The sequence below is a fragment of the Myxocyprinus asiaticus genome, chromosome 16 (assembly GCF_019703515.2).
Source record: "Myxocyprinus asiaticus isolate MX2 ecotype Aquarium Trade chromosome 16, UBuf_Myxa_2, whole genome shotgun sequence".
In the NCBI taxonomy this organism is placed as follows: domain Eukaryota; kingdom Metazoa; phylum Chordata; class Actinopteri; order Cypriniformes; family Catostomidae; genus Myxocyprinus; species Myxocyprinus asiaticus.
In genome coordinates this window covers 9,560,907-9,580,715 of record NC_059359.1, presented here as the reverse complement: position 1 = coordinate 9,580,715, position 19,809 = coordinate 9,560,907, and the positions used below count along the sequence as shown (strand labels likewise).

Here is a 19,809-nt window from a genome sequence, read left to right as displayed (position 1 = left end):
ACATATGAGCAATAGTAATAGCAAATAGTTAATTATTTTTGCTCTGAATGTTTTCTTCTCTTTGACTATTCTGATAGTCTTCTTCTAAATGCTTACCTGCAGAACATCTGAGTTCCCTCCAGGACGTAGCATTGGCCTCCATTGAAGCAGAAGCTGGGCTGAAGGTCGCATGGGGACTTGCAGGTGCCATTGCTACGGACAAAGCCCTGCCGACAGTCTGAGCCGTTAACAGAGTTGACCACGCCAGGGGGAACAGAGGGTTCCTCATTTGCAGTGGACCATTTGGTTTGTGTGTTATCAGGGTTGAAGGGCAAACTTGGGTGGATCGCCTTGGAGGAAGGAGTAGTGGTGAGATCATCATCGTACGAGTCAGTAGTGCTGCTGTAGGGGTAATCTTCCGTAGTGGGTGACACGCTGTCATCATAGGGCGTCATGTAGTCGTAGTTGTCCGTCATGGCCCAGGAGGTGGCCTCATTGCCCTGAAGCTCATGTGGGGACATAGATGGAGGTTCTAGGTTCTTGTGACGGGAACCAGAGTCGAAGAAATCTACAGTGACGTCTGAGGGTGAAGGTGGGTTTGTAGGGGGCGGGTTTGTGGGAGATTTGTGATCTTCATGGTCCAGGTCAAACACAGTGGTCTCCATGTCTCCTTTGGCCTGCCAAGGTGGCTGTGTGGGTACATCTTCATCCATGAATTTATTGTCTGGGTCATGGGGTAGCAAGTGGTCGGTCTCAGCAGAGTCAGGGCTGATCTCTGGGCCTGGCAAGCTGGTGGTGGCCATCTTACTAGTACCAGGAGTTGGTGAAATGACCTCTTCCAGCATGCCACTGCCTTCTTCCTCTACTCTGGGTTTACGTCCGATGTGAAGAGTCAGGTCTGTGTCACCGGACAAGCTGGCAAACTGTGACACTTCCTTCAGCTTCTCTTCCTCACCCTCAGTAGACAAGGAGGTCACATTAACAGCACTATCAGCCTCAGTCTCATTCCCCACTACAGAGTTTCCTGTTGAAAGGAGCAGATTACAGTTAAAAGAACTCAACAAAACACTGAAAACTCTTAAATCCTTCCAAACAATAAAAAATAACTTTATTTAGCCCTTTAGCATTAGTTATTTTCTTTCTCAAAGATAGCTTTCCCAATGTCTTTAAAAAGCTTCTTTAGCAAGATTTGAGATTAAGTGCGATTATTTTACTAATGTATGTTCTTCTCAAAGATGAAGGATTAGGGATTAGAGGTTGAGACTAGAAGCACATGGTTTAGACCAAGCTGGGACAGATTACACCACTTTTGTCTCTTTTGTCACTATTCTGCTCACTACAATTGTACAGAGTGGTTATCTGAGTTACCGTAACCTTTCTGTCAGCTCAAACCAGTCTGGCCATTCTTTGTTGACCTCTCTCATCAACAAGGCGTTTCCATCCACAGAACTGCAGCTCACTGGATGTGTTTTGTTTTTGGCACCATTCTGTGTAAACTCTAGAGACTATTGTGCGTGAAAATCCCAGGAGATCAGCAATTACAGAAATACTCAAACCAGCCCATCTGGAACCAACAATCAGGCCATGGTCGAAATCACGAGATAAAATTTTTTCCCTATTCTGATGGTTGATGTGAACATTAACTAAAGCTCTTGACCCGTATCTGCGTGATTTTATGCATTGCACAGCTGCCACACGATTGGCTGATTAGATAATTGCATGAATAAGTAGGTGTACAGGTGTACCTGAAAAAGTTGTCGGTAAGTGTATATATATATGTATATACATGGGTGTTTTTTTATTTTTTTTTTACTTTGGGCACATTTTGCACTGTGGACCTATGCATCACAAGAGATTTCTGTAGTTTTGTCATTTTCTCTGAAAGTCATGATAATTCCCACCACAGTGTCATTTCCACCACATCTCATATTCTGTATTGTGAATTATAGAATTCCGTGTTGGAAATGACAGTGATGAAAATGTTACAATTTTGGGATAAAATGTCTTACTCCTTTTTCTTCCTAAGGCTTATTTCATAGCTAACATACTGTATATCCTAAATATACACAATTAAATACAATTTTACACTTTTTGCAATTAATAATTCTGCAAAATTAAAGCTTGAATGGAAATGATGTAATAAAAATATTCTTCTCTCAAGTGATATTTACCTTGCATTTTCACGTCTCATTTTAATTTTTTTATTTTGTTTTCATTTTTCACCCAATTTGGAATGCCCAATTCCCAGTGTGCTTTTAAGCCCTTGTGGTCGCGTAGTGATTTGCCTCAATCCGGGTGGCGGATGATGAATCCCAGTTGCCTCCGCGTCTGAGACTATCAACCCGCACATCTTATCACGTGGCTTGTTGAGTGCCTTGCCATGGAGGCATAGAGCGTGTGGAGGCTTCACGGCATCCACCGCGGCAACACGCTCAACACACCACGCACCCCACCAAGAACGAACCACATTAGAGTGACCACGAGGAGGTTACCCCATGTGACTCTACCCTCCCTAGCAACTGGGCCAATTTGACGCCACAACTGTGGTGGGACACTCATAATAAATGAAAAATTTATAGAAATAATTTTCCTACAATAAAAATGTCATTGTTTATGCTTATTTCACACTTTGTTTAGATTATCATATTTTTCATGTAATAATTTGTATTTTTATAATGGTTTTTCATAGTTTAAAGCTACACTATGTAACTTTTTTTTGTTAAAAAATAACAAAATGTTATTAATGAGAGAGTGCAACAAAAATCCATCTTCCAAACCATGTCTTTACCCAAATACACGTTGATAAACCTATAATAATGATTTATATTTTAGAGCTGTTGGGACGGATTTCGTGGGAAATTGCATACATACGTCATTCACCCATGTGTGTTGACGTCATATCCGTACACAGAGAAAATAAGATCCGGCTACTGTAGCGTGTGTGTGGTGTGGGAGTAGCGTGAAGCTGAAAGTTTGTTGTTACAACAAACAAGAAAAATTGACTATGGATCATTAAAAATGGCAAACTTCCGGGTAATCACCGGTTGTAAAAACGAAGAAACCCCAAACAGAGCACAGTTTACAAGCAAAAAGGGAGTCTGTAATAAAACCCGAATCAACATCGGCTTTTCAGAGGTGGCGACAACTGAAAGGATCTGAAAGGATTTAAAAGTGACCCAGAGATGGCTTTTTTCTTACTCAACAGGTAAAATATTTTATTGATATGGTTTATGTATACTTGTGTAATCACACACGTCTGTGTGTGTGTAGTGAAATACAATAATTATACTGTAATCGGTGCAGAACTTTTCACTTGCTAGCACACATGTGTATTTTTCTTTATAATTTGCAATAATTGATATACACTACTGGTCAAAAGTTTTGAAACACTTGATTGAAATATTTCTCATGATCATAAAAATCTTTTGATCTGAAAGCGTATGCTTAAATGTTTGAAATTAGTTTTGTAGACAAAAATATAATTGTGCCACCATATTAATTTATTTCATTATAAAACTAAAATTTAATTAAAAAAAAAAAAAGTTTCTGAAATTGATGACTTGGACCAAATAATAAAGAAAAGCAGCCAATAAGTGCCCAACATAGATGGGAACTCTTTCAATACTGTTTAAAAATCATCCCAGGGTGATACCTCAAGAAGTTGGTTGAGAAAATGTCAAGAGTACATGTCTGCAAATTCTAGGTAAAGGGTGACTACTTTGAAGATGCTAAAATATAACACAGTTTTGATTTATTTGGGATTTTGTTTAGTCACAACATAATTCCCATAATTCCATTTATGTTATTCCATAGTTTTGATGACTTTACTATTATTCTAAAATGTGAAGAAAAAAAATTACAATATAGAATAAGTAAGTGTTTCAAAACGTTTGACCAGTAGTGTAAATAAATCCTTTAGTCCTAGGCTTGCCAAGGACATAAGAGTCTTGAAATGATGTTGACCACTGGTTGGTAACAATGACAATCTATAAATTTGTTACTACTGTGGTCTATTTGGCCAGAATATCCTGCAGTTATAAAAACTTTACAACGTTTGACCTTATCAGACTAGCAATTTTTATGTCTAATGTTAACGAACGTTGGCTAACTTTTGTAACCTCATTTATTTCAAAACATCAATGTTTCCAATAAGTCAAAACAACAGCATAAGATATGGCACCTATCTGCTCAGATGACATGTTTTCGGATATCCGTCTTTTCCTTTCTTTCATTATTTATTTGTCCATTTGCTCTGATAAAATGTCCAGTATCCAGTGTACACCGATGCCTCGAACCACATTCATCCACGCGAAGAGCAGAGCCGAAGCACAACTTACGTCATTACAAAACAATGTTCTTCCGCAAGACATGCAGATTTATTTTTTAATTGCTAGAGGGCCAAAACTTATATAGTGTAGCATTAATATTGAAAGTCTAGGTCTGGGACAAGGCTAAAACAGTTAAATATGTACAGAAACTAAGCAAATTTGCAGCTTTGACATTGTGGTTTTGAGACATTTCTAGCATTTTACCTTTGACAAAATACTTCTATAGCATTTGGACATGCACACATGCTTGAGGAATAAAAAACAACATGTTGTGGCTTCCACTACACAGGAAATTGTGTGTATTTGTGGAATGGCAAAAGTATATTTCGTGAAGAAGTTGTACATGGGCTCAGCCAACGCCTTGCTTTAAAACACAACATCTGATCTGCTGCTTTCCTGTTCCTCAGAGCAAAAATCTCAGCAAACTAACATGACAATCTCTCTTTCTTGAAGCAGGCTGTTTTGAGTTGATTCTCCTGTGCAATATCTGATGGCTCTGACCATGAAAAGTTTATTTAGTTCTGTATTGTCAGGACATTTTTTTGTCTCAAGAACATATCTATGTTTCTTCTGTTAAAACTAAAGGCTAATAAAGAAATAGAATGAAGAAAGTCTGTGACAATATGTGCGACAGTGGAGACAAAGCTCTTTGGCTCGGCGTCGTTCCACTAGAAAAAGGTTCCCAAAATGGCCAAAAGTTCTTGGTCTGGGTTTTATTAATAAACGTAAATCACTAATGCAATATTTCTGACAAAGACAAATCCGATAAAGCCCCGTTGTGATAACAGCTGACGTTAGCAAATCTATAGTTTGGCATTCAAATCTCTGCATTTGTTCAAGATTAATGTGCATTTCAAATACACATTTCAAAAAGCATACACACACCACACACATAGGGAAAAAATAGAGAGAGGGGTTTCAAGTGGTCAGTAAGATTTGTAATTTCTATGGCAACAGCAACTAAATTGCCAGCAAAAAAATAATAATAATAATAAAAATAAAAAAATAAAAAAACAAACGGCACACACTCATGAAATGGGCAAATATATCCCCTTCTTAAGAGCATGGCCTGTCAGAGCAATTAAATAAGGTGAAAAATGATCACCAATACCTGCGGTCCGCGGATCAAAGTACACTTACTGGAACAAATGAAACACTAAAATAAAAGAAGAAAGCAGTTTTCTGTTTTTACTGCATCTTGTCAGTTTAAGGGAGATAAACGAAGATAAACTGAAAGCTTCTCCTTAGAAGGAAAAGAGAAATAATTTATGAAAACCACTCAAACAAAACATAAATATCAAAGTTATTTCTGTAGACACAAATATCTTTAGCTTCTGAAAAGTGCATTGAGCAAACAATGCATGCCATGTTGATTTTAATGTCATAAATGCGATGACTAATACAGACCAATACAGGAAGTCATCATCAATCTGATGGAGCAGTACTAGATAGAAACCAGATATGTAATTAAAAAAGACAAAAGTAAAAAATAAAAAATGACATATCAGCGCATTTGAAGAAAATGTTTTGCACCATTAGCACAATGACTAATGTTAAGTAATGAAGCTCTCGTTTGAGTAATCTAATCATGTTTGCTGTTTAGTGTATCAAGTAAATTGCATAATTGTGTTTTAGAGTGTTTTAGAGAATGTGAGATAGGAAACCACACTGTGGTGTGGAAGGCCTGAAATTGATCATACAGAACGGTTAATGCACAACGACTTTCAATCAATAGCAAACGCGTGTCATGGATACTTGTCAGTAACTTAATTAGAACCAGGATTTTTGAAAGTGTATGCTTTACATAGAGACACATCTCCACAAGCAGGAACGACCATGCCAGAGAACAGTCAGTCAAAACTATTTGTTCAGTAAAAAACACATTTGACACCAGCTGAAACTCTGGCATTGTAGATTGTTTGGGTTAAATAGTCCGATCTGGGTCAGATCTTTACTGCCACGGCATTATCCAAGATCTCCTGCCATATGATTAAATGCGTCTCCCAGACGGGACATAGTTCAGAAGTGCAGAACTGGGGGCCCCAGGTAGAGTGCAGTCTGAGACGACACAAAAGGATCCTTGTGTTTCCCCCTTTTCTCTGAGATGGTCAAATCTTGTTACATAATACTTGATTACCCCTTTTTTTCTCTCAGGCACCCCCAATACCACCCTGTGAGGGGAGGAGGTAATTTGGGAGCATGTTCCAGGGTTTGGGGATTGCTCTTTGGTGGCTAGTCTAGGAGAAATGATGGCCATAGTTCTTAGTTGCATGAATCTGGGGGAGATGCCAAACTCTTTGTTTGTTTAGCTCTGCAGACAGCGAAGGGAGGACAGCGATGAGTGGTTTGTCTTTACCTCAGATGGTTTTCTGATGGTAGGCTGCCCGAGCAAAAACTGTGGGAGGTACAACTCAGAACCTCTGGGACCTCAGTGTAAAGGCCATTATTCAATGAGTTTTTCATTATTCATTATTCATGTTTTGTTAAGAGGTCAAATCCAACAACAGTTTGGTTTTATTGAAGTCAACATAAAACACTGTTCGGAACCAATTTTACTTCCACAATGTGACGTATTTTCAAGTGAAATGGGATATTCCACTTTAAAAATATGTAGGGTAAGACTTGATTTCATCCACCTGAAATTGACTGAATTGTGAAAAGTTGTCTCTACATGACTATTTCTAGGCATGGGAACTGTAAGGAATTCAACAATTCCGGTTATTGAACAGTTCCATTACTTATTTTTTCTGAAAAAAATTGCAATTTGCAATTCTTATTAAGTTGTTTCAGAGGCGGAGCAAGTCATTATATACACTATCGGTCAAAAGTTTTGAAACACTTGACTGAAATGTTTCACATAATCTTACAAATCTTTTGATCTGAAGGCGTATGCTTAAATGTTTGAAATTAGTTTTGTAGACAAAAATATAATTGTGCCACCATATTAATTTATTTCATTATAAAACTAAAATTTAATTTAAAAAAAAGTTTTTGAAATTGATGACTTGGACCAAATAACAAAGAAAAGCAGCCAATAAGTGCCCAACATAGATGGGAACTCCTTCAATACTGTTTAAAAAGCATCCCAGGGTGATACCTCAAGAAGTTGGTTGAGAAAATGTCAAGAGTACATGTCTGCAAATTCTAGGCAAAGGGTGACTACTTTGAAGATGCTAAAATATAACAGTTTTGATTTATTTTGGATTTTGTTTAGTCACAACGTAATTCCCATAATTTCATTTATGTTATTCCATAGTTTTGATGACTTTACCATTATTCTAAAATGTGAAAAAAAATAAAATTATAATATAGAATGAGTAAGTGTTTCAAAACTTTTGACCGGTAGTGTGTATATATATATATATATATTTATTTATTTTGTATTTTTATATACATAAGATTATATTAAAGGTGTCATGTCATGAGGAATCCAATTTTCCTTGATATTTTGACATATCAGAGGTCTTAAAAACATACTGTAAATTTCAGAACTCAAAACTTAATCAAAATTCATGACCGCCTCTACAGCTCAAAAATATTAACACTACTTTTATATCAACGCTCCCTTGGCCCCGCCTACTGCCGCTCCAATTTGTAAACTGAGAGAGAAGGACAAGCAAGGCCTACTGTGGCCTAACTATTCCTGAACACAAAAGGAGACCCATCTGGACTATTTAAAATTATTTTTGTATTTAAACATGCACAGACAGATGTTTTTGACCACTTGATACATATCTTGGGCTGTTTTTAAAAGATGCTGTGTCAAGTTACAACTCTGAAGAGGAGAAGCAATTCAGTCTATTCAGCAGCTACCTCTTGCTGTTTTGAGCACAAACGCGTCATGGACATGTTCTCGCGCCCATCTGCGCTATTTTTAATTGTTGGTGCATGAAAACGTGCTTCATCTTTGACCGTTTAGACACGTTTCCGGCGATGAGCATTTCAGTGCAGGAAGATACTGGAATTTGGATGTGGATGAGTCTTCAGCGTATTTCAGTGTGGACTGCATGTTTTTTCAGCTCATATCAATGTGGACTGCTTGTGAACCAGTCATAATACTCTTTAAGCTTTGCAAAGGAACTGTTATTGAAGGATGGGGCAGATAAAAACACTTGGATCTGATGCAAAACAGTAAGTAAACAGTTCCATTCATGAATATTTCAAATGGCATGACTGTTTGATAGTTTATGGTGCTGAAAACCTGTTTACACCGGATGCGTCCATTGACGCGACGCAACGGCTTGAGGCTGTCCAAAATGGGCGCGTCTACACAAACATTCTAAACCATTTATGTGTGTTGTTGGCAGTACTAGCGACAGCGCGTGCAGTGCAAAATGGAATGGGACATCTGTTTACTGTACGAAACGCGACCCACCGCAATGGACGCTTCCATGGTAGACAGCATCATTGATTATTATAGGTTCTGTTGCTTTAGATGCGACACGACTCTCGCATCTGGTGTAAACAGGGTGTGAATGTTAACAGTTGCGCTTGAGATGAACAGTTGAATATATTCAGATGCAAGGGCGTAGATTTGGCTTGAACATTGGGGGGGTTACAGTGTGAAGAATTTACATGTTTCCATTGATCATGGTATAAATATTGGGGGGGGGGGGGGGGGGTTGTACTTGCTTGTTTTTATTATTTGGGGGGGATCTATGTCCCTGTTCAGATGCAATGTGTTGTATGTGCATTATGTCTAAATTCTGAAATTTTGTTTTATAATGTTGTGGAGCTGGTTCATTTTCTTCCGATTGAGTTTCAGCTATGGCTGATTTCGAGGGGCTGCACACTGTTAGCCAATCAGAACAGTGGGCATTTACACTGAAGTTTTAAGGAGGTGCTTAGGCCAAAACCAAGCGTTTCAGACAGAGTGCCAGAGACAGGGTGGAAAATGATCATATATTACTAAATTATGACTGTTTTAATGCCAAAAAACTTTACTAACATTATCAGTGGACCTCAGGGAAGATAATAAAACGATATAAAAAAAGAGCATTTCATTTAACATTTTTCTTGGGAATCACATGCACCAATAAATCCTTAAAAAAAGACTAGTAACATGTAAATTGAAGAAAAAGAACTTAATTGTTCTGTTAATTATTATATCTGTTTCTCACCCACACCTATCATATCATTTCAGAAGATATGGATTTAACCACTGGAGTCTTATGGATTACTCTTATGCTGCCTTAATGTGCTTTTACATCCTTCAAAGTTCTGCACCATTTACTTGCATTGTAAGGGCCTACAGAGCTGAAATATTCTTCTAAAAATCTTTGTTTGTCTTCAGCAGAAGAAAGAAAGTCATACACATCTGGGATGGCATGAGGGTGAGTAAATGATGAGCTAATTTTCAACTATTCCTTCAACTTTTATTAAAACCAGGACATTCCTTTAAGCTTTGACAAGGAGATGGAAGCTGTAATCTGGACTTTATAATACAATAACTTTTATCTTGTACAAGAATAAAGGTTTTATAAATAAATAAAAGTTTTAATTCCATCCATCCCTAACAACCTACACTCTATGGAATATTATACCTGAGCTAATTATGCAGGTATTAACAGTCAGATCTTTTGACCTTGGGATATAATCACACAGCTGCCACTGGATGTCTCTACACCTCCCGTTGCATTAATCTTTTCATTTCTGTACTCAACAGGTGTTGGAATGGATGAGGGATGTGTTGTCATGGGAACCAGCCTACCCTCAATGTGCAGAGTGAATGCAGTGGCATTCACTCGAATGATTGAATGCATTGTGCAAGAAAAAAAACATCATCACAAATTCATACCTTCACATCAATCCACGTTTAAAAGCTAGAAAATAAATAAATGTTTCCAAGTCTTTAACAAAACAATATTGACATGCAATCCATGCACACCTGCTTGATGTTCTAGCATCTTCACAACCACTGATGTTTCATTTACATCCTTTCTTTGACAAGCTAATTAAAAAAGCTAATGAGGTCTGCATTGCCATCTGTTTAATTATTTTTGCTAAACTGCATGTTTGAATTCACATGGTAGAGTATGTATGGGGTGGGGTGATCAGTTATGTTCCTGACAAAACACAAAATGGCAGCAGCCAACGTTAACACAGCACATCTTTTAATTCAAATCACTTCCTCTGGCTGCTTTAAATGATTGGAATGAATAGAAATTAAGGTAATGAACACCCAATAAACTCAAGAAAGAATGGAGGTCAAGACATTGTTAAAAGCAAATTAATCCACCACCAATAATTCCATCACTTTCTTGGTCTGGAAACAAGATGTTCTGACTTTCTTTGGCAGCAAGTGGTTGTGAATGAATGCAAATGTGATTAACTTCTACTGGAAAAAGTCTTGGTGCTGTAAATTGGTGTTTTTGAGTACATTACACAACACACTACAGAAAGTACATACCATTATAGCCTATAAATCCATCAAATACATAATGCAGTAATATTTACATGCAGCAACTGTGATTTCATGAAAAAAAAAAAAAGGCAATATGTTAACATGACCTTAAAATTGCGTTGAAATGTTTGACTTAAACTGTATGACCCTTTAATTTGAGAATATAGCACATTCCGAATGGTGGATTACATTTGTAAGGATTATCAGCGTAGTTGAAGCAATGATGGCACACCCCAGATATCATCACCTCAGTCGAGTGAGGGTTGAAATGTTATAGGATAAAGCATCTAGCAGATATTCTCCAATGCAGCTCAAAGGGATTGAGATCAGAATCCACTTGCTCTTAATGTAAGCTTTCATTGCTTTAGATTGACACACAGTAACAGGTGGCACATACATAAAGATAAAACTGCTATTAATCATATGGTTCAATTTATCAATGTCAAGAAAAAGAGCATTAGTTGAGATCAGAGAAACCTTTGTAAGGTGTAGATCATTTGACATAATGGACAAACAAGATACAATTATCAAAAGCTACAATCAGTAAGATGTGGTGGGCAACACCTTTTTTCTCCACCAGCAGCTGAATCCGTCCAGCTCGGAAGAAACCAAATGTGTGTCCGCTGGACTCTTGAGACAATAAAAGGGCAATTCAGCAATTACGGAAAGTGGATACATTATCAAATCAACTACTGGGACAGGGGCTGTACAAACAATAAAAATCAAAAGAAGGAAAGAAATAGAATAAATCTGACAAAGGGCATGATCACTGGTGACATCATCTTTACCTGGCTGGTACCATCACACCAACTTTAACAAAGGTGCATAGGGGCATCATCATTCAGTCAAATATTCAATGAGTATCTAAAAAATTAACCTGTACAAAGGCTGATTGCAATGAACATTCTTTTCCCCCATGCATTTGATTGATTTAGCATAAAAGATGCCAAGAACTCTATTCCCTGTCCTGTTGCTGGGCGACGAAATGCAGAAATTGAGCATCCAACTGGATGGACAATAGATTAACTTCCATGCATTTAGGTTTGATATGATTAAATGACCTGAGTAATTACACAGATAAAGAGAAACTAGATGAGATCATCCCTAATGCTGAGTGATCTATCGGAATTTGAAACACACCAGTGCTCGTGGAAACAGTCATTTCCCATTGGGATGGTCCTCCATCCTTCCCTGGACATCTTGGGAAAGGGGGAATAACACAATGTGTCCAAAAACCCAAGCGTATGGCCATCACAACTATAAAGACATTATTTTTCCATGCGTAAAATCAAAACACAAGCATAAATTGTGTGATTTGCAACCAGAATCGTGCTGTGCAAGAATGTCCGAGCATAAATTATTCGGTGGTAATCCTGCCTTTGTGTGCCTCCATCATTGCCATAGTGACAACAGCTGCTCTTTGGAGTAATCACAGCACAGTAACTCTGCACATGTCTAACTACTACTAGGTGCTACTACTGCATTGGGTACCAGAGAAAAGGGAAATATTGCACATGACATTATGGTCAATATCTCAAAGCACAATTATATAAAAAATGGCTATAAATGTTTTGTTTTTGCGAGGGGTTCCTTTCCTTTCAGTTTAGGTTTATTGATGATGATGTGGATTTTTGGACGAATCCCTAAATATCCCAGTACGACATTTAACCTACATTTGCACAGCGCTGGTCCAAAGCAGATTCATGATTCATGATTCACAGTCATGATTCAAGCGCACACAGCAAAACACAGCAGCGGCTGCACTACTGACCGACATTCTCATTTTGCAATGCAGCTCTTTCATGTCACCTCGTGTTTGAAGGCTTATTTTAATATGCATGTTTAAAGGCAAATCTTACCATGTGCAAACAACGGTATCAAGAAGACAACCAAAAGGGCAGAGAGCATCGGCGCACTCCAGCATCCTGAACAGAACATCATCTCTTTTCGGCTCATGCTTGCATGTAACAGTAAGGAATGTACTTGGAAAAATGCTATAACCACTTAAAAACTATTTATTTCAAGTCGAGAAATAAATCCCAGAAGCGTCTTCTTGTCCAGTCTGTTATATCACATCTCCTCTGCGCGTCTCCATGTCCACTTCTCTGTGAGATGTCTTCTCGTATATGTTTATTTCACCCGTCAATTTTTTTTCAGTGCTATGGAATTTGTTCCTTTATGGTCCCATTGCCACAGACCATGTGCAAGTCGGTGATCTCACTGAAAGCCAGACGGACAGACGCGTGCTTGCTGCCGAATTAACCGGGTTCTGGAACCAAACCGACGCGCGTCCACTAGGAGAGGGTGAATCGAGATGCGGTTCTACGCGCTCTCTCACAGTCCGAGAGGGAAAATGATTTCGGCTCCCACTGTCTCACCACCCCCTCTTCTCCCCAACTCCTCCCCAAGATCTTATCCCTTTCAGTAATATTCAACTACTGACAAACAGCCTTTCAATGCTTGTTTTTGCTTTGCTCGTCCAATGGGTTTTATATTGGATAGTTGACGTAATGTGGATTACTGCAAGTGGCTTAGTTTTTCATTTTTGTCAAATATAGGCTATTACATTTATGAACACAATAATTAATTAACAAATTAATAAATAATACACATTCTAAAATATATTCTAATAAATGTAAATTGTACTAAATTAATCATTTATGTAATAAAATACCGGCATGTATGTAAATATATATAGGCTATTAAACATATTAGCAAAATAGTTAATAAAAAATAATTAATTCATAATATACACTTTAATTCTATTTCAGATATAATAAATTAGTTTCATATTCACTTACCAGCAAATATGTTATTTAGGCTATTAAATAAATTAACAAAATTAGAAATAAAAAATAATACATTTATAATATGGACTATAAAACATATCTGAATCTACTTAAATTGTATTCAACTAATTCCATATTCATTTTATATACTAGCATATATTTAAATATATAGGCTATTAAATATTTAAAAAAAAATTAATAATAATAATTAATAATGCGTTAATAGGCCTAATAAATATATACGTATAGCTATGGTGTATTTATATATATATATATATATATATATATATATATATATATATATTTGATAATATTTACATATATACAGTGCTGAGGAGTAAAGTATTTCAAATCATTTGGATTACATAATGGGATTAAAATTACCTTTTTAAGGATTACGTGATAACACATTAACAAACGGCAGTAATTTGTTCATAATTTAATGATTCCCCTAATTCTTCTTTTTTAAAATCGTTTACATTTGTATGCTGACATATGTGAGACCATGCCTTCTCGTGACGAATAATTATGCAAGTTACTAAAAACTGCTGATGTATAGCTGTGAAATACTATGTCAAGTCAAGTCATTTTCATTTGTATAGCGCTTTTCACAACACACATCATTTCAAAGCCGCTTTACAGAAAATACATTTTCTGTTATGTCTACATCATATCCCATGACCTTCAATTACACTTCAATTATTGATTCAGGAAGTCTGAACAAAACAAAAAAATTCAAACCTGGCAGACAGTAGTTTACCAAAAAATCCTCTTCAAAATAAGAATAATTCACACCATCTTTTTCTACCATCTTGGCCGATAATAGTATTTGTATAGTAATAGTATTTTGATTCATTAAGTAAGTTTTCTTAAATGCATATAAGCAACATTGTGTCAAAATAGTACAGATTAATGCTCAAATAATCAAGAGTCAGGTCAGAGGTAATCCAAAAGAAATGACATTACTGATTGCAATTTAGTCATGTAATTTGTACTCAGCATTGTATTTAAATTCTGAAGTAATCTACCCAGTACTGTATATATTTATATATACAGTATTATAGAATATCTTTTAATAAAATTACATTTTATTACATTAGAAATGGGGAAATGGTGAAGTAAATTGCAACATCTGCCAATTTAATAGGCTACAGCACAAAACTGAAAATCATATAGCCGTAAATGGCCGTTTTGCAGCATCTTCCTCAACCTGTTTACCATGCAAGCAACATTTTGGACATGCATGTCTTTGCGCACATGAGGACGTGTGGATTCAAAAACTATTAAAAGTGGGGACAAGAGAGGCAAGAGGAGATACATATGTTGTTTTTAAGACTGTGATATGGTCCAGATTGTTTACGGGTTGATGGTTTAAGATGAGGAGAATGGGACAATAAAGCCGGTGGGGGGGGATACACTCCCCAGGCGGTGGTGATGAATGCAGGAGGGTTGGAGGTGTCAGTGGGGGTTGGCAGCATTCTTCCACAGAGCACCATTGAGAAAGACAAGGGGCTGCAACAGACAGTTTACCAGTGGCTTGCATTTGTGATCTATGTGTGTGTTTGTGTTATGAGTGTTAACTTTGTCTGTGGTCGAAATATCCACTTCTCTGTTGAGAAACAAAAAAGCTATCAGCAAAAAGAAGAACAAAATGATAATTGCATCATAAAGCAATGATTAATCAACTGACTTCCATTCAGTACATATAATGGGACAAATGAACCATACAGCCCCTCACTTTTCATTGAAAATTTCATCCCTGCCCATCACAAGTTTCATTATAAGTTTGAAGAAGCGGAAGTATAGAAAACATCAGTACAAATGCTGTTCAGATTTGAGATTCAATACAGTACATTTGAAACATGAAACAAGTGATGCAATTTGAAACAAGTGAATCATGACGAACATCTGAGGTGGTCCTCACAGATTAAAAAGGCTCATAAATTGGCCAAATCATGTTTTGCTTTAAATCTACTGATATTAACATTGACAGTTTGGTTTAGGGTATACAATTAAGGGTAGGGTGTAGTAAAAACTACAAAGTAGTATTTAAAAAGTTTTTAGTGCAACCAACCCATGATTTAATTGTACTGAAAAACTGATCTGTCCTATGATTCACAAACTGACAACACCAAAGCTAGGCATATACAACGATTATGCTTTGAGCGTTTGAACATGGAAAATTTCTCTAGAGGCAATTTTTTGGTCAGTCACATCACACTTCTAAAGGAAACCACTTTAAAATCAGCAGCCAGTTTCACCGGGTGACTTTGCTTTCTTCTTTCTTTTTTCCCCACTTCCTGAGTTTGAACCTACAGGGTTCATATACCATATTACTGCATAAATATTGTAAACAGGATATAGGATTTTCCTGTGATCTCTGGACATTTATATTAGTATGCCATTATTGTAGTGACTGTTTACTGCTGTGCAAGAAGATATATTAAGACGGCAAGAAAAATATATAACTGAGGGAGTTATGAGGGAATTATGGGGGAATAATTACTTGTGTGATACACAAAGAACTGCACGTTGCGCAATCAAATATTTTTTAACATTCTTATTTCACATTATGTCTTTCTGCCTCTTTTGTACATTCAGTTTAATGAGAAAGTACCAAAAAATTTATCTTCTCCAACCACTGACTCATTAACCCAGGGGAAGTGGAGAGCCGGTATACTGTGGACCTCCAACCAGAGCTCTTACAATAATGTCCATATACTATACAACTATATACATTTCTCTTATAGTTGCTTAGGGAAAATAGTTAAAAGAATAGTTCACCCAAAAATGAAATTTCTGTCAGTTTACTCACCCTCATTCAAAACTCAAATGACTTTCTTCTGCTGAACACAAAATCAGAAATTTTCACGAATATCCCGGTTTATCTTTTCAATATAGTGGCAGTGGATAGTGATTCACTTTCAAGCTTCAAAAAGGACACAAAATTATCAAAAAAGTAGTCCATGTGACTCATGCTTAATATTCTATATCCACTGAAGGCAAACAATAGGTTATGGTAAGTAAAAAATGTAATGTAAGTAATTTTTTAGTGAAAATCCTGAAATCCGTTGCACATTAATGAGCATTATGAGAGAAGCTTGTTCATAGTGGCTTGCGTGTTCACACAAGAACTAGCATTGTTTAGCACTAATATCACTGCAAGTTAACTGTGATTGTATAGAAAAGATGGTTCGAGATATTCATATATACTGTATGTATATATAGCCTGACCGGGAATTAATATCTATCTATCTATCTATCTATCTATCTGTCTGAATATCTGTCTATCTATAGATACACACACACACACAAATACATACATACATATATATATATATATATATATATATATATATATATATATATGCTGACATGTGCATTCTGAGATGCTATTCTGCTCACTACAGTACAGAGCGGTTATCTGAGTTACCGTAGCCTTTTTGTCAGCTCGAACCAGTCTGGCCATTCTCCGTTGACCTCTCTCATCAACAAGGCATTTCTGTTCGCAGAACTGCCGCTCACTGGATGTTTTATGTTTTTGGCACCATTCTAAGTAAACTCTGAAGACTGTTGTGCATGAAAATCCCAGCAGTTACAGAAATACTCAAACCAGCCCGTCTGGCACCAACAAACATGCCACAGTCGAAATTACTGAGATCACATTTTTTTCCCCATTCTGATGGTTGATGTAAACCTGTATATGCATGATTTTATGCATTGCTGCCACATGATTGGCTGATTAGATAATCACAAGAATAGGTAGGTGTACAGGTGTTCCTAATAAAGTGCTTAGTTAGTATATATATATATATATATATATATATATATATATATATATATATATATATATATATATATGTATATATATATATATATGTGAAATGAAATGAATGAAACTGCATCTGTTTTTCCCTGCAGGACATAAACAGTTTATCTTTTAATGCGCTCGTGAGAAATTACCTTGTATTAACAAGAGCTTTAGGTTTAAAAATAGAGCCACAGTGGGGATGCTTATTAAAAATGAATAATAGTGATTATCCATCTATGTGAAAGGCCACTGCACTGATGAACCTGAAGGCACAGCGAGATGTTCCTGTTAAAAACAAAACCTTAATCAGTGCTTAAAAACTCTTGATTTCATATCATTCAGTTACAAAAGGAGAGTGTGGAGAGAAATCTGTTGTATGAGGATGTATAGGTGTATATGTTTGTGTTTATCCTGCAGGATTAAGTTCTGCAGGTTGCACACAGCCTATTTGGAATTGATGATCCAGTATTGATTTGGCAAGGTGTAAAAGCAGTGGAGAACAGGACCCCTTGATGGGCACTGCTGGCACACCGCCTTCTCCCTGTCTCGTTCGTTCTTTCAAAGCTAGAAAAAACCCCACTGAGCATACACACAATCGCACAACACATCACACCACACCAGACACAAATATATCAGGTGGGTAACTTTGTCTTTGGACATTTTGAAAGCTCAGACCATCACACATACACAGATGCCCTCAAAAAATTCAAAACGGGGCCTGGATTACCAAATTGTTTTAACACTGGGTCAAGCAATGTTTTACACTTGTTAATTTTGAAAATGGTTCTGCACCCGGCTTGAGAATTGTGGTGTTAAAGGTGTACAGTGTGAACCAATGTGGTGAGAGAATGTTGCAGCATTGTTTAGTTGTTTAGACAACCTGGTCTCATAGAATTGCATTATTATACCTACATTTTTGCTCAATTATTTTTACATGCCTCGTTGTACATACCATGGCAGTTTTCTGGTGAAATAAATACAAGAGACGCTACCACAACGACTTGTATTCACTATTCACTTTCACAAAATCATAAGTAAAAAGGCAGATTATCAGTTTATAAACACTTACTACTTTTCAACCTGTTCCTCACACAGTGCTAGCTTATGACTGACATCAAAACACTTTTACTATAGCACATGACCTGGATCCGTATCGACTCCGATACTGACGTTTTTAATCGGATCGGGTATCGGTTAGATGAGCCCAATCCAAATCAAATACTGTGTGTTAGTCATGCTCATTACTGTCAAGCTCCAAAAATGACATAAAAGAACCAAAATAGCACCATTAAAGTAGTCCATATGACCTTTTATTCAAAGTTGCTTGAAGACAAATGATAACTTTGTGAATCGGAAAAGGCTGCTTTTAATAAGTAAATATATGGTATGCATGCACAGCGTGTTTCAGTGAATGCGCGCTGCTCTGTTGACAAACACTCATAGCACACATAGAGTCCTGAAGTGCATGCGAGTGAACAAGTGAGTCAGAAGTGTCATAGAAGCAACACAAAATGATGTGGTTGCTCCAGCAATTGTGTTTTTCATCTCACATTTGTTTTTATGACACTATCGGTTAGGTTAAGGTATAAGGTTTCGGGTAGGGAGGTTGGATTTATTGATTTAAATCTCGTAAAACCATTCATCTTAAAAACCTCACCTGTTTGGGAGAACATTTAACTCGCTTTTTGTTCCACACAGTGGACATTTCACCTCGGAACTGCCATGATACATGTACGGAACCACATTTAATCATTTTGCAAAACTGTTGCCACAGTCATGAAATTTTAATGAAATCAGGCTGCGTTTAGCAGACATCTAACAGCCAACCAATTATAAACTATGCTAAGATCATTAAACATTTATGGACCTTGTACAGTGAAAAAAACATTCCATGCACTATTATGCAAATAAGAACAATAATCCAGGGTTTACAAATGTATGCCGTAAAATCTGAAAACCTCAATACCCAGGATTAATTACTAACCCAGGGTATAGTATGAACAGTGTGAAACTGTTAGTCTAAAAAGATAATCCAGGATTACGTTAATACACGTTAGAATGACACATGGGTTAACAATTTCAAGTGTGAAAAACCCAAACATGCATAAATTAAATGAAACCTACAAAAACTAAAAATGTTATAATAACAGTATGGGCAGCCGACAATAACATTATATTTAAGGGCCTGTGATAATATTCTCTTCTATTTAGTGTGATGGTGTTGTTTTGATGGCCCAAGCTCCAATCGGTTTAATTCTAAAGAAAGAAAACATGGATTTTTTAATCCCAAATGCAACAAAAACAGTTTCCCCACGTTCAGTCATCTTCTCAAAACTAAGAGACCCATAATACAGACTTCACTTTAAGAGCAAGAACAATGATTACTTCTCTCCTGGAAAGCATTTTCCTTGATTTCCCCTCTTGACCTCTAATCTTGTTGACAAAAAAAAAAACAAAACAAAAAAAAAAAAAAAACCACACATTTGTTGGCTAAGGAAA

At 36.7% G+C, this 19,809-nt stretch overlaps 1 protein-coding gene across 13 annotated transcripts in view; it reads right to left on the bottom strand.

The window, feature by feature from the left end:
• The window catches only part of LOC127454194 (chondroitin sulfate proteoglycan 5-like), a 63,862-nt gene extending 50,750 nt beyond the window's left edge, over window positions 1-13,112 (bottom strand). For all 13 annotated transcript variants that reach the window (XR_007899500.1, XM_051721226.1, XM_051721228.1 and 10 more), the window contains exons 1-2: window positions 12,570-13,112; window positions 97-1,003 (exon numbers count right to left, since the gene is read on the bottom strand). Coding sequence is in view for 12 of the 13 variants with exons in the window: in XM_051721226.1 (XP_051577186.1) it covers window positions 97-1,003; window positions 12,570-12,666 (1,004 nt within the window). In the remaining variant the exon portion in view is untranslated. The remainder of the gene's footprint in view (window positions 1-96; window positions 1,004-12,569) is intronic.
• Between the last annotated feature and the right edge of the window lie 6,697 nt (window positions 13,113-19,809).